This window comes from Gracilinanus agilis, chromosome 4 (genome assembly GCF_016433145.1).
Source record: "Gracilinanus agilis isolate LMUSP501 chromosome 4, AgileGrace, whole genome shotgun sequence".
NCBI classification, from domain to species: Eukaryota; Metazoa; Chordata; class Mammalia; order Didelphimorphia; family Didelphidae; genus Gracilinanus; species Gracilinanus agilis.
Window position 1 is genome coordinate 26,418,781 of NC_058133.1, and position 14,922 is coordinate 26,433,702.

Here is a 14,922-nt window from a genome sequence, read left to right on the forward strand (position 1 = left end):
TGGATAAGGTCGGAATTATGGTAGCCAATATTTCTATACTGGGTTGTCCAAGATGAGCTCCTTTCTATCTCTGAGAAGCAGAGAGAATGTAAAATCTTACCCTTGAATTGAAGAAAGCAACTGCCTGAGTACAGAAGAGACATGGCTAGAAAGCAATTCATGTGAATAAGACCTGGAGGTTTCCTGGATTGCAAGCTCCAGATGAGTCATCGATGAGACACAGCAGCCAAGGCAACAGCTTAGGGGATTTTAGGCTACGTTCATCGAAGTACAGTATCCAGAGTGGGGGAGTTGATAGTCCTTCAATTCTCTGACCTGGTCAGACCACATTTGGCATACTGCATACAATTCTGAGAGCTGCAATTTTGAGGGGATCATTAATAAGCTGGAATGTCTAGGAGAGGGCAACCAGGAGGGTTTGGGGACCAGAAACTCTGCCATATGAGAATAAGATGAAAGCACAGGGGATATTTAGCCTGGAGAAGACTTGAGGTTGGACAGGGTGGATGTGGGGGAAGGGCATGGTCACTGCAAGTATCTGGAAGGCTTGTCACGTGGAAGAGGGATTTGACTTATTCTGCTTGGCCCCAGAGAGCAGAACTATGAACAAGGGGGGGAGGGGAATCAGAGAAAAGCAGATTTTAGCTCAATGTGAAGAAGGGCTTCCCACTTCTGGCTTTTGTGGAGAAGGCTCTCTAGGAGAAAGGGCAGGAGAAGGACTTGATCCAAAGGAGAAAAAAAAAAAAAGAGAAGGGGACTTGAAGGGCTTTGGGAATGGACGAATGGATGGATGGACAAATGAGAATTTATTAAGTGATTAAAATGTGCACTGTGCTCAATGCTGGGATACAAAGACAAAAGGGAGGCAGTCTCTGACCTCACTGAGCAGCTCTGCCTCACATGAATCCAATTTGCATGGGAGTCAAGACATCACCTAGTAACATCATTGGTCCTCTTTAAAAAAACCAAACATCCCCCCAAAAAAGGACAAACAACAATTTTGGGGAAAATAATTCATACAAGGGAGTGGTGGCCAAGAAAGGAGTTTTAGTTTGTTGAGTCACCGGGGTGGCCAGAAGAGTTATAGGGCAACTAAACTATCCTTTCCCTCCCTTTCCATAAGTAGTTACAATCAGGATTTGGTTTCTATGCCCAGGATCAGAAAATCAATCTAAAGCTAAAAGGGGCCTTAGAAATGATCTAGTCCAATCACCTCATTTTACAGATGAGAAAACTGAGCCTCAGAAAGGTTAAATGTTTTTCCCAAGAGCAAGCAAGTAGTGGCAGAGGTAGGAACTGAACCCAAGTTCTCTGATCCCAAATGCAGTGCTCTTCTCTATTGTACCAGTGTGTTCCCTCAGTAAGATATAGAAATCCAGGAAGGTGAGGTATGAGGGGAGAAAACAGGGCCATGCATAGTACAGTAGCAGGGAGGATGACAGCAAGCTCCTTGGGCAGGTTTCATTTTCTTGTGGCTGGCTGGAATGTGGAGCCTGGTCTGAGCTGGCTAGATGTACATAGTGGGTTAGGCAAGTTTGCACTCATTCAGCCGCTCACCAATCAGAACAGCTCAGCCTCAGGATAGAGTCCCAGAGCAGAATGACTTGACTCCCTCAAGGAGTTCATGGCTCAAAGGTGGCTGTTCCCAATGAAGTGAAGAGGATCAGTGGCAGGGCAAGATGGCAAGCTGTCCAGATAAGCCCATCTTCTGTGGCTGGGTGAGAATTGTGAAGAGTCAGAGATGGAATTTGGGGAAGGCAAATTTGGGAAGACAAGAAGCTGAAGGAGGATGAGAAGAAAGTAAGCCTCAAGCTAAGATGGCAAGCTTGAGCTGAAGAAGGATAAGAGTTAGCTGAAGAAGACAGACTTGAGCTGAAAGAGAACTTGAAGTTGAGTTGAAGGAAAAGAAGGATTGAAGCAGAGGGATCTGTGAAGGAGCAAAGGCAGTTAGAGCTAAAGAACTGGAGAGCAGGCTTCATATAGAACATTGTGTTCAGTTCTGGGCACCATATTTTAGGAAAGACATAGGCCCGTTGTAGTATGTTTAGAGTACTGAGATGAGTCAAGAAAGTACTTTCAAGGAATGTCTGAAAGAGCTAAAAATGTTTAGGCTGGATAAAAGGAGTTTCAAGAGGAATATGGTAATTGGCTTTAACTACTCAAAGGGCTTTTATGGAAGCGGAATCAGATTTGTTCTGCCTCACACCTGAAGGCAAATTTAGGAGAGCTGGGTACAAGTTGTAGAGATACAGATTAGGCTGGGTGTCAGGAAAATATCAATGAGCTAACAGGGAAGTGGACTGCTTCAGGAGGTCATGGTTCCTTCTCAAAGAAGGTCTTCAAGTGGACACCAGTAAGTCACATTGTTGTAAAAGGGATTCAGGTTCAGTTATGAATTAGACCAGATGGCCTCTGGAGTCCCTACCAACACTGAGATTCTGTGACTCTGAGAACTCAAACTGAAGGAGGACTTGAGAAGGGAGAGGAGACACAAAACTCAAGGAGAAAAACCTTAAGGAAACAAGGAAGACAAGTTAGTCAAATGAGGTAAGAGGCTAGGGAAAGGAAGTTGGGTGTGGATGTCAAGGTGTTAACAAGGCAGAGACGTGTTATAGAAGTTAAGAGATCCACACACACTGAGAAGTTAGTCAACCTGGCATTTACTATGTTTACTATATGCCAAGCACTGTGCTGAGAAAGGCAAAAATAATCATCACCCTCTTTCTAATGGAGAGATGACATGTAAATAACTAGGTACATATGAGCTATAAACAGAAAAGACAAAGTTAATATGAAAGATTCCTCACGGTTTCCAATAATAATGATGATTGATGATGATGATGATGTTGATAATAATAACAATGATAATAATTCTCCAGGGGATCTACCAACAAGGAAACCAAGAACTGGAGATCTGATACCTGGCAGGTATGGAGAGCAATGGAGCTGAGGTTCCATCTCTACCAAGGCCAAATGGTGTTATCTCTCTGGAGAGGTAGATAAATATCTTGTTTTGTGTCAAAAGGGCGGAGGATAGGAGAATGTGACACCCAGGAGAAAGAGAAGAAGAAGGAACACTAGAAACTCAGAGCTCGGAAACAAGTTTATGAGCCTCTTCCCGAAGGGAAAAAAGCTGAACCTTCTGAGCTGGAGGGCATCATCTAGTTAATGCCCAGCTACCACCATTCAGAAGAAAGATAGGGGATTAGCGGTGGTTGGTGGTTTCCTGTGGAAGGGCACAAAGGCAACTATTTTTTAAAAAACCCTTACCTCTTATCTTAGAATCAATACTGTATATTGGTTCCAAGGCATAAGAGTGGTAAGGGCTGGGAAATGGGGGTAAAGTGACTTGCCCAGGGTCACTCAGCTAGGAAATGTCTGAGGCCAGATTGGAACCTAGGACCTCTCATCTCCAGTCCTGGTTCTCAATCCACTGAGCCACCTAGCTAAGGCAATGATTTATTAACTCGATAATAAAAAATAAAGAGGTCTGCTTTCTTCCCTTGGCATATAATCAAGATGTGACAGAGCTTTAGAAAGCTTGTCAAACTGGAGAACTACTATCCTTCAGGTCTGGTGATCGCCACTGGCATAAATGATACTCTCAGAAGGAGCTTTGAAAGCAGATAAATAAGATTTTAGGCAGGCAGGTAGTATTTTCATCCCTCCTGCTGTGAGAGAAGGCAAAGGCTCCAAAAGACAGAGTGGTTCAAAATACAGTGCCTCAGATGGGGACGTGGAATTCTGGACCACAGCTTAAAATACAAAAGTGACCTGCTCCTGATCAGGGATGAAGTACACCTACCAAGGACAGATAAGAAACTATTTTTCCAGGAGCAGCTTTGGATAGAGAGCCAAGCTTGCAGTCTGGAGGACCTGGGATCAAATCTGGCCTCAGACATTTCCTTAGCTGTGTGACCTGGGCCCAACTTAAGCCCAACTGAATCACTCTTCTGTTTTGGAACTGATAATTCATGTAGATTCTAAAACTGATGGTAAAGTGTTTTTTTCTTTTAATCTATTTGCCCTGAGTCTTAATTCTAATTAAACTGAAAGAGGTCAGGGGGAAGAGAAAATGTCCACCAAGCTGATACTGTAGAGAGAAGCTACAATTTAGAGGCTTATAATGTAAGGAGTAGCTTTAGATACCAGCAGTCCATAGGTGACAGGTTTTCTTTTTAAAAAGAGCCAACAATAAAACCTATAGCCTCAGATATCTATGTGCAAATAGCATAAGAAGCATCAAGTATGGGCCACAAGCAAAGTCAACTAGAGACCCTAACACAAAGAAGTAAATTCGACCTCATCAATATCATTGACTTGGCTAAATGGGCCCTTTCATTGGTATGTGGGTATATATCATTTAAAGGCAACACAACAGATAAAAGACCTTGTACAGCATTATATATTAAGAAGGTCTAATCTGGATAGAAGATATCATGTATGTATGTGCATATATATGTATACATAGATATGTAAATATAGAGAAGCTAATTGATGAGGAAATCCAGAAGCAGAAAGGGAAAACATGAAAGAGAATATTTGGGAAAGCTTAACAAAGGAAGAAATAGAAATAATATGATTGGTCGAATATACTATGGACCACCAGCAGAAAGAAGGAATAGCCAAGGTCTTTGGGAAACAGACCATAGATCTCACATAAAGGCATGCTATAGTATGATGGACAACTTCAAGACATCTGCAAGAGCTCTTTTTCTGCCCAAAGCAGAGCAGTTCCTACTTTCTTGACAATATATAATAATTTTGGCCTCCCCAAAGTGGAGAAATCAGTGAAGGAAATGTCTATACTGACCAGTTCTCACCAACAAGGGGGAATTGGTTGTGTTAACTGGGAAAAAACACAGAACTATTAAACAGTCAGAAAAGCCACTCTTTAATTAAGGAAAGGGGTACAGGGCTGAGAGGCCTCCACACAGAGCTGTCCCACCCAGAGTCACAGGATTGAACTCTGGATGCTCGGGACCCTGACCCCTGGGAGCGGCACCTCAATAGATGAAGACTCCGAAGAGCCATTAAAGTTGGGAAGCTTAAATACCTTTCTAGGGAAAGCTTAAATACCTTTCTAGGGACCTGAGGGTGAGAGGGACAATAGATTGACTTTACAATAGTAACAAAGGAAAATGAGGAGTTCCCCACAGGAATAACAGTGAGGGGTGGATGTTTTGCTAAGGACACAAAAGGGGAAAATCCAGCTGAGGGCTGGGCCACTTAGGTAAAGGACTTTGGCATAAGGGGAGAAACCATTGGGACAAAAGAGATACTTAAATCTGATGGGATTAGCCATCTCCCCACCTAAACTCCTAGAAGGCCTATTGTTAGTCTGAGACTAGTGAAGTTGGACTTTCCCTCAGGAGAAGAACCAGAGACTTTCACCTTAGAGTTTAGTAAACTGGGGTTCATCAAATCTTTCTAGGCTACAAGTTTGGGGGCTTCTCGACAATTGCTGGAGTAGAAAAGATGGGGATTATGTGGGAGATGGTAGGAAGTGACAACTCCACCTTAGACTTTGTGATGCAGATGGAGAGAAAAACTTGACATGCACAGAGATTTTATCAAAGTAGAGCAGATTTCAAAGAGTCCAGAGAAGGGTTAGGTAGGATCTCATAGCCATAATGAAGTCAGTTGAAAATACTGGGACTATTTAGCATGGAGAAGACTCCAGGGGAATGTAATAGCTCTCTTCAAGTATTTGAAGGATTGTCATGGGGAGAATGGATTAGACTTGCTCTGCTTGGCCTGAAAAGGACAATAGGAACATGGGGTGGGAACTGCAAAGAGTCGAATTTAGATTTAATGACAGAAAAACCTTTCAAAAATGGAATAGACCACATGAAGTGGAGCTCCTTCTCACTGGAGGTCTTCAAGAAGAGTCTGGATGACCACTTGAAGATGTTATAAAAAGGCTTCATGCTTTGGATAGGGGTTGGATTGGCTGCTTTCTGAGGACATTCCCAACTATAAGGGCTCATGAAGGTTCATAGGGTACATTTCATGTCACAATGGGTTGCAAGGTCTAGTCTATGCATCCTCTCGATTGGGATTGGGATCTGAAAGCTACCTACTGTCAAGAAGACAAAAATATGGCCATCCCTAGCCCAGAGGGTCATCTTAAATCACTAAGTACCTGGAAGCATGGACCTAAGTCAACCTTTTAAAAACCTATTATGATTGGAAGACCACTGGGAAGGTTCTATTACTCTTTCAAATTATTTCTATCATCCAGATGCTGCTATGTCTTAAATTTCACTTTTAACTATTCATTTTTTTCTCTCTCCCCTAGGATCCCCTTGCCAAATCCAAAAACTGAAATGATCAGATGAAATCTATGAGAATCCTGGACATAAGGTACCAGTTGAAGGAAGCTGGGAAGAGTAAGATAAGGCTCTTCAAATAGTCCCGGTTGTTCAGACACAGAATGGATCACCTCAAGAGGGGATGGAGTCCTTCTCTTAAGGAGCATCTAAGTGTGGCTGAATGCCATTTCAGCTTTTTCATCTGGCCCTTCTGAGTATAAATTCACACAGCTACCACTTTGGTTCAGGATCCCAGAACCACTCACATAGGTTATTGCAATAGTTTCCTAACTTCTCCCTGCCTCAAGTCTCTCCCCTGTCTGACCATGTCTCCCCTGCCTCAAGTCCAATCATGCCACTCTCATCCTCATGCTGTTGCCTCTAGAATAAAACATAAACTCTTCTGTTTAGCTTTAAAGGCCTCCACAACTTGGCCCCAACCTAGCTTTCCAAACTCCTTATTTTACCTCCTGGCTTCCTTTTTAAAGTTAAACTCCTTGAGAAAGGGTCTACACACAGTGCCTCCACTCTCTTCTAAATCTCCTGCAAGCTGCCTTCTGATCTCCTGATTCAACTGAAAATGTCCTCTCTAAGGTTACCAATGATCTTAAAATTGCTAAATCTGATGGCCTTTTCTCAACCCTCATTCTTCCCGGCTTCTCTACAGCCTTCCACATTAATAGTCAGTCACCTTCTTAACCCAGGATTCACTCTCCTCTCTAAGATTTGGTGACAATGCTCCCTCAAGGTTTTCCTCAAACCCAATATCATGTAGACATCTAGGATTCAACATGTCCAAAACAGAAGTCATGACCTTCCCTTCCTTCCTCCTTCCCAGATTTTTTTTTTATTACTCTTGAGGGCACCACTACTTGTCCAGTCACCTAGGCTTGCAATCTCAATATCATACTCAACTCTTGGCTCATAGTCCTCCCACATATCCAATCCATTGCCAAGGCTTTTCCTTTCTACATTTGCATCTCTCATATGCATCTTATCTCCATTCACACAACCACCATCCTAGTTTAGATGCTCATCACCTTTTCTTTGGACTAGCGCAGTGGCCTGCGCAGTGGCCTCCGCAGTGGCCTCTGACAGGTTTCCTGCTTCCCAGACTCTTCCAGAGAACTAAAATCAATCTTCCAGGAAGCTGCCAAAGTGACTTTTCCCAAAGAATAGATCTAATAGTGCATCCCCTCCCCCTTACTCGATAAACTCTAGTGGTTCCCAGTTACCTCTGGGATCAAATATAGCGTCCTGTTTGGCATATCAAACTCTTCATGAGTTGGTTCCTTCACACCTTTCAAGTCTTCTTACACTTTCCCTCCATGTATGCCAACCACACTGGCATAATTGCTGTTCCCCACACTGGACACTTTATTTCCAACCTCTGCCTTTGCACTTGCCATCTACCATGCCTGAATGCTCTTTTCCTCCTCTTAGCTTCCCTGGTTTTCTTTAAGACTCCACTCAAAGTTATCTTCTGAGATTCCATTTCCACTGCCTAGATCTTGTATGGACCTAGCCATTTTTACATTGTGGCCTCCTCTCTGAGAGAATGTGAACTCCTTGAGGGCAGGCGCCATATTATTTCTGGGTATATCTAGCTCCTAGCTCAGTGCCTAACACTTAGAAAACACTTGATGCTTGTTGACTGACTGCTAGTGCATTCTCCCTCCCAAATTACCTTGTACTTAACCACTTTGTAATTATCTGTATTTATTCTCTCTGCATTTATTCTGAATGTAGCTATAAATACCCTTGTCTATCCCATTAAAATGTAACTCCACTAGAGAAGGGATTATTTAATTCTTGGTATTTCTATCTCCAGTCCTAGCACAGTGCCCGTCTCTCTCATACAGTTAGTGCTTAATAAATGCTTGTTGGATGATCCAGTATGCCACTGGGAAGACTCTTGTTCAAGTATGAGTTGGGCGAAGTTCCTAGCTCTAAAGATGGAATGAACCCCAGAGGCCGTCTATTCTAATCTTCACATCTACTGATAAAAAAACTGAGACTCACGGAAGGGTCTCAGAGGGGTCTCCATTGGTAATATGGCAGAACCAGATTTTGAACTCAGGTCCCATAAATCCAAGCCAGCCTTCTTCCTTCTCTACTATATTGCTTCCCTAGATGATTTCTGGTCTCTTTTAACCTGGATGTGCTCTGATCCTCTGAAACAGAGCAAGCAAACGGAAACATTACAGGCTGGGCCACCAGATCAACTTGTTCCCTTCAAGATTCTTCTCAGGCCTCGGGCAGCTGACCGTGGGGCCCTCCAGCAATGGCCACTGACCCAGGACTGAGTAGAATACAGCATCTAGTGTGAGAACTGCTCAGCAAAGTACCAGCCTCTTTTCTCCCTCTCATCCCGGCCCCTAGCACATAGTAGCTACTTGAAAGAAAGAAAGAAAGAAAGAAAGAAAGAAAGAAAGAAAGAAAGAAAGAAAGAAAGAAAGAAAGCAAGCAGTCACTACTTTGTGTCAGGCACTGGCTAGGTCCTTGGGATCTAAAGGCGAAAGCCAAACTGTCCCTGTGTTCAAGACGCTTACACAGAAGTGAGTAGGGGATGTATTCAAGGCACTGCTGGAGGAGGGAGGCAGTGCAAAAACATAGAGGTGGGAGATAGGATGCTTTGTGTGAGGAACAGCAAGAAGACCCCCTTCTAGCAGCAGAGATATTCCTGATCTGGTTACTTTTTCCACAGCAAGAGGTGGAATAAATGTTGGAAGCAATTGAATTAACAATGAGCCTGGATTCTAGTTGACCTGGGTTTGAATCTGCCATTAATTTGCTGTATGGCCTTAAGCAAAGCCATCACCCTCTTTGGAGACTCAGTTTCTACCTCTGACAAAGTGAGGAGGAGGAGAGAGAGGAGGTATCTAGGGCCCCTTCAGGCTTTACTATTTTGTGATATTAGCATTCTGTCTTGGAGAGGGAAGCCATGAGTTAGAGCTTGGTGGCCCTTTTGCCTGGGGTTAGGATGGGGGAGGAATCCCCACCAAGCAGCGGTCACCCAGCCTCTGAGGCCTCGGCTGAGCAGAAGGCAGCCCGTTCCGCTTTGGGACAGCTCTGTTCACAAGTTCTTCCTGCCTGCGGCTTCTGGTTCTGCTTTCTGGAGCAATTTAGAATCCACGGCACTCTTCCTCTATAGGGACAGCTTCCCTTCAAACCCTTTTCTTCGAGCTAAGCAGGCCAGGCTCCTTCAAGCTGTCCTCATAGAATATGGGCTTTAGACAGCTCCTCCCCTGCCTTATCCATGTCCTAAAACTGTGGTGTTCAGAATGGAACACAATGCTCCAAGTGGGGTACGTGCCCAGGGAGGGGCCAGCGGGACCGTCACCTCCTTATTCCTGGAAGCCGGACCCTTCTGAAAAGAACCCCAAATGGCCTCTCCTCTAGCCCCCTCATTCAACAAGCAGAGACCTAGGAAGATGCCTTGTCCAAAGTCACAGAGATATCAGATGGGGCCTCCACGATTTTTGTTTTCTTTTTTAAACCCTCACCTTCCACCTAGGAGTCAATACCGGGTATTGGCCCCAAGACAGAAGAGCGGTATGGGCTAGGCGATGGGGGTTAAGGGACTTGTCCAGGGTCACACAGCTGGGAAGTGGCTGAACTTTGGAGACTCCAATGCTTTTCACTATGGCGTGTCTCCCGATGCACTGATTTGCTAGTTTTCTCCCTCCTGATTTTTCTGTAATATTTAGTGAGGACGTAAGCTCCTTGCGGGCAGGTCCTTGATGGCTTTTGCCAAGGCTCTGTGGGCGTACGGTGAGCCAGTGGTGTTCTTGGTCCAGTGCCTGGGTGGGCTCTCTCCAAACTCAAATGGTTCCGTTTCTAGGGGTTGGGGTGCCGGTTCCGGGTCTGCACCCCACGCCCCAGCAGGCGTAAGTTTTGTGAGGGCGCCAATGTTTGGTTTTGCCTTTACGTCTTCAGCACCGAGCGAAATGGCTGGTCCGCTGCGTGTCACATTCGAGAGACTGAAACCAGACTGGGTCACGAGGTCACAGAACCAAGCCGGGATTCCAAGGCCAAGTTCTTCCAGACTCCCAGCCTGGCCTTCCTTCCACTCCATCCGGGGGACTCGAGTTGTTCCCTGGGCTCCGGAGCCATGAAGCTGCAGTCTATCCAGAAAGGCTCAGGGCTGCCCCTGGGGTGGGGGCTTCCCCTCCTACCTCCAGGAGGCCTTCAAGCAGAGCCAGCTTCTCCATGGCCCCAACTAGCTGGCCGATCCTGCCTGGGCTGTCTCGAACCCTGTGAGGGAGGGCAGCCCAGCTCTTCCTGGTGCCCCAGAGGGGGGCCACTCGCTGCATGCCCACCTGCTGCCCTGGCCTGGGCTGCACTCAGGCAGGGAGAGGGGCAAAGGACTGGACCAGCTAACCAGCTGGGTCCCTGCCAAAGGGCAGTGATCTGCCCACCAACGGGCATTGCAGCCCTGGCACAAACGTGACTCCCGTCACCCTCCCAGTAACTCTGTGAGCCGGGAGGGGGTGGGGGGCTGGGGGTGTGTGTGTGCAGGAAGCAGCACCTCCACTGTACAGATGCCTTAACTGAGGCTCAGGGAAGGGCCAAGGCCAGGGCAGAGCGAGGCCCGAAGGCCCTCTCCCTGACATGGGAGGCCTTTGACCCCCTCGGAAAGTCCGAGGGTGGGAATGGGGCTGCGTCCCTTCCTGGGATGGGGGCGTGCCACGTAGACTCTAGTGCTGCTGGCCGGCCAAGAGAGGCCGGTGGGAGAGGGCCGGGCAGTTAGTGGAGAAGAGTTCAGGAGGCCAGGGCTTCGGGGGGAAATCCGAGCCCGCTCCGAGCCGCTCGGGAGGCGCGCCCATCCCCCTCCCTCCCCCCTCCCCCCCCATCCTGTCCGATTCCTGGGGCTGGGCCGAGCCCTACAGCCATGCCTCTGCCGTAGAGCCGGCGTGGGCTCCTCGGAAGTGGGGCCTGAGGCGGGGGCCAGGGAGGTGCGGAGGGCGGAGGAGCTGGGGCGGGGTGGGGGCGGGTGGGGAGTGCCCCGTGGGTGCCCCACGCACTTACCGAGCCGCGGTACTTCTCCAGGGACACCCACTTGCCCCTGATATTGACCACCTTGAAGTTGTAGAAGTCACTCTCCTTGGGCCCGGGGGTGGCCGGGGAGGCCAGGAGGAGGAGGAGGAGGCCCAGGGGGCCCAGGGGGAGGGGGCGGCAAGGAGCCTGGCGGCCGAGCATGGCTCAGTTCGGGGCGCTGCAGCAGGGAGGGCTGGCGGGCCGGGCCGGGCCGGGTAGGAGGAGCAGCACAGGAGGCGGCGGCTCGGGCTGGGCTGCGTGGCGCTGCCCCCCTCCCCCATCCCCCCGAGCGCTCCGGGCAGCGGACTGCTCCAGCCCGGCCCGGGCACCAAGTTCAAGTCCTAAGAGAGCGAGAAAGCGGAATTCCCTGGGTGGGCTGGCCGGGGCCTGGCGCGGGGCAGGACAAAGAGCTCCAGGCTCCTCTTAGACTTGGAGATGCTGCCAAGTCTCACTTTACAGAGGAAGAAACTGAGGCCCAGGGAGGCAGAGGGCCGGGCCTAAGTGCATTTTGCTAATAAGTAGTAGAGCTGGGTTTAAACCCAAGACATAGGACCAGGAGATTGCAGACAGGAACTGGAAGGGATCTGAGACAGCGGCCCCCTCATTTTACAAATGAAGAAACTGAGGCCTGCAGCCAAGACCTTATCTGCCCAACATTATCCAGGCAGTAAATGGCAAAGCTGGGGCTGGAATCCTAAACCCTTGACTCTGAATTTTTCCTGGGCATCCCACTGCCAGGAAACCTGGTCAGGCTGCTGAGCAGTGGCTGCTGGGGTGCAATGGTCCTCTAGGTTAGTTTTTAAGGATTTTCTCCATGAGACTTCACAACTGTGAGGCCCCCCCACCTCGGGGCTCATGGCCTTCCCTCCACCCATGAACTGCTGTGACTAGAGGGCTTCAGCAGCTGGGTAAAGGAGGGAGCCATGGTGGTGGAAGCACTGGCCTTGGTGCCAACAGACAGGCTCTGACCAGGCGCCTCCTCTTCTGAGTTTCAGTTCCCTGAAAATCTGGGAGGAGACCCCTCAAGTTTCTTCCAGATCTAGCCCATGGGATGCTTGGAAGGAGCTGTCACTCTACTGGCGAGAACCCAGAGGTACCTCCCAGTGAGGACAAAAGTCTCTTCTTAAGGGTCCCCAGTGGGGCACATAATGAGAAGATGGGGCTCTCTGGGAAAGAGCTTGATGTTGGGGAAGACAGCAGAGAATGAGATGGCTAGAAAGTGTCACAGAAGCCACGAACATGAGCTCGGACAGACTTGGGAGATAGTGGAGGATAGAAGGATCGGGCCTGCCGTGGCTCATGGGACACCACGGAACCACTGAGCACAGGTCTTGTCTTGTGACTCCAGGTCTAGTGGCTGCTCCTACCTGTCTCTTCTTCACTTCCCACAAGGCTGTGTGCTATGAGGGATTCAAGGGTTGGGTTCTATCCAGAGCTATTTCCCACAATAAGTCTTCTCTTTTCCACATGAATGTCAGAGCTTGACACACCCTTCAAAGAGAATTCCAGGGCTAAGAGGAACTTTAGAATATGGAATATTAGAGCTGGCAGAGGCTTTGGAACATGAAGTATTAGAATATAGAATACAGAAGAGGAGTGCTGCCGGGAATCTTAAAGATGGTCCAGTCTGACCTCTTCATTCTACAAAAGAGAAAACTGGGACACAGAAGGAGGAAATGGGAACTAAGCCCCAGAGAGATTATTTGCTTAAGGCCACTAAGCTAGTTAGTGGTCCAGGATCCGAAATCACATCTCTCTTCTTGTCTCTTTAAGAGTACTGATGAAAGAACTGTATGCTTTGGCCAAATCACATTCATTCATTCATTCATTCATTCATTCAACAGACCCACACAAGTTAATTCCGTTTGCTCAGCCCCAGTTTCTTCATCTGGGAACACTGTTTACCTTTCCAGACTCTTTTTTTACCCATCTGTGAAAGAAGTTGGGTCAGATAACCATTCAATGTCTCCAGGACGGGGCTATATGCTCCAAGGTTCAGGGACCTTGTGTTACATAAACTCTAGTTCTTTCCAAGGGCCTGATATATATGTTTGTGAATAGATGGCCATAATCTACTCGCTCCTGGTGGTTCACATGGGCATAAACGCTCCTGCCTGAATGCTTCCTGAGAGTGTGGTTGCTTGTTCTGCATGGCTGCTGAGGTCCCTTTCTGGCTCTCAAATTTTGTGATCTAGAAAGCATTGGTAAGCCCTGGATGAGAACCTGAAGGCCTTTCAAGAGTTCTTTTCCTCAGCAAAGCTCATCCAAAGCAAGGACTTCAGAAGGGAAGTTTTTCTTTCAGAAATGGTACCGTGGATTTGATTTTTAGAGCACAGCTGGGGGAAGCAGAGCTAGATTACAGTTTATCTGAAAAAAAAAAAAATCTGGGGGGTGCCGAGTGGATGGCAGGCTTAGTTCTCCTGAAAAGTATAATATGGCAGCCAGGGTAGTTCATTTAATCAGCCTGTGTTGAGAGAGGCATGGCGTCCAGAATTAGAGAGGCGGCCATTCTGCTGTGCTCTGCCCTAATCAGACCATGGTAGGAATATTATATATGGAATATATCCAATAATGGATGGAGTCTGAGTTGCTCTGTTTCAGGAAGGACGTTGACAAAATGGCGCATGTCCAGAGAAGGGTGACTGGGATGATGCAAAGACTTGCCACTTTGAGGGAAGGAGCTGGGGGTGTTTAGTCTGGGGATGAGAAGACTCCTGGGTGGTGGGGGAAGAGGAAGGAGGGAACATGCTCTCTTTAAGTATCTGAAGAGACTGTCATGTGAAAGGAGAATCAGCCTCCTGCTTGGCCCCAGAGGGCACTGGGAACAATAGAGGGAAGATGCCTAGAAGCAAATTTTGGCTCAATGTAAGGAAAAACTTCCCACAACAAAGAAGGTTGTCTCAAAATGGAATGGAATGGAATGTCTCCCTCAGGAGGTCCTGGGCTCCCCATCACTGGGGGTCTTCCAGTGCAGGATGGTAGATTATTTGGATGAAGTTGATGAGATTTGTGTTTTGATGTGGACAGTACTAGCTTGGCCTATGAGGTCCCTTCCAACTCAAAGATCCTGGAATGTCTTGTTTCCCCAACTTATCTCAGTCCTTTAAGATTTTATTCACTGACTGTTGCCTAATTTGTCTTTGCCTGCTCCAAAATACTGAACCCAGTTCAAATATCAAAGGAAATATTTACTAAAGACACATTTCTAGATGGACATCATCCAGTCCTGAAGGTCTTTCCTTTCAACATTTTCACCTAAATCAAAGTATTAGTAGAAAGAGGTCAAGCCTGGGAATCCAGAGACAGGACACTAATTTGCCATGTGACCATGGGCAAGTCATTTCCCCTTTACTTAGTTCTAGTTTAATTAAGGCATTAGATTCAATGATCTCTACGATCCCTTCTAAGTTGACATTCTTTAATTCTAATGGATCCCTCAACTGTTATCAATCCTATATTTTGAATCATCTTCTCTGTGTGCATGCTGTTTCTCTCTCTTCCCGGTAGAAGGTAAACTCTTTGAGGGTTGGAGCTGTGGCATCTTTGTCTTTGTATCCCTAATGCTGAG

General features: G+C 47.2%; 1 protein-coding gene across 1 annotated transcript in view; it reads right to left on the reverse strand.

Annotated features, from left to right (window-relative positions):
• Window positions 1-11,516, reverse strand: part of GPX7 (glutathione peroxidase 7) — a 46,052-nt gene extending 34,536 nt beyond the window's left edge. The window contains exon 1 of the mRNA XM_044674807.1: window positions 11,346-11,516. Coding sequence (XP_044530742.1) covers window positions 11,346-11,516 — 171 coding nt within the window. The remainder of the gene's footprint in view (window positions 1-11,345) is intronic.
• Window positions 11,517-14,922: the final 3,406 nt, after the last annotated feature.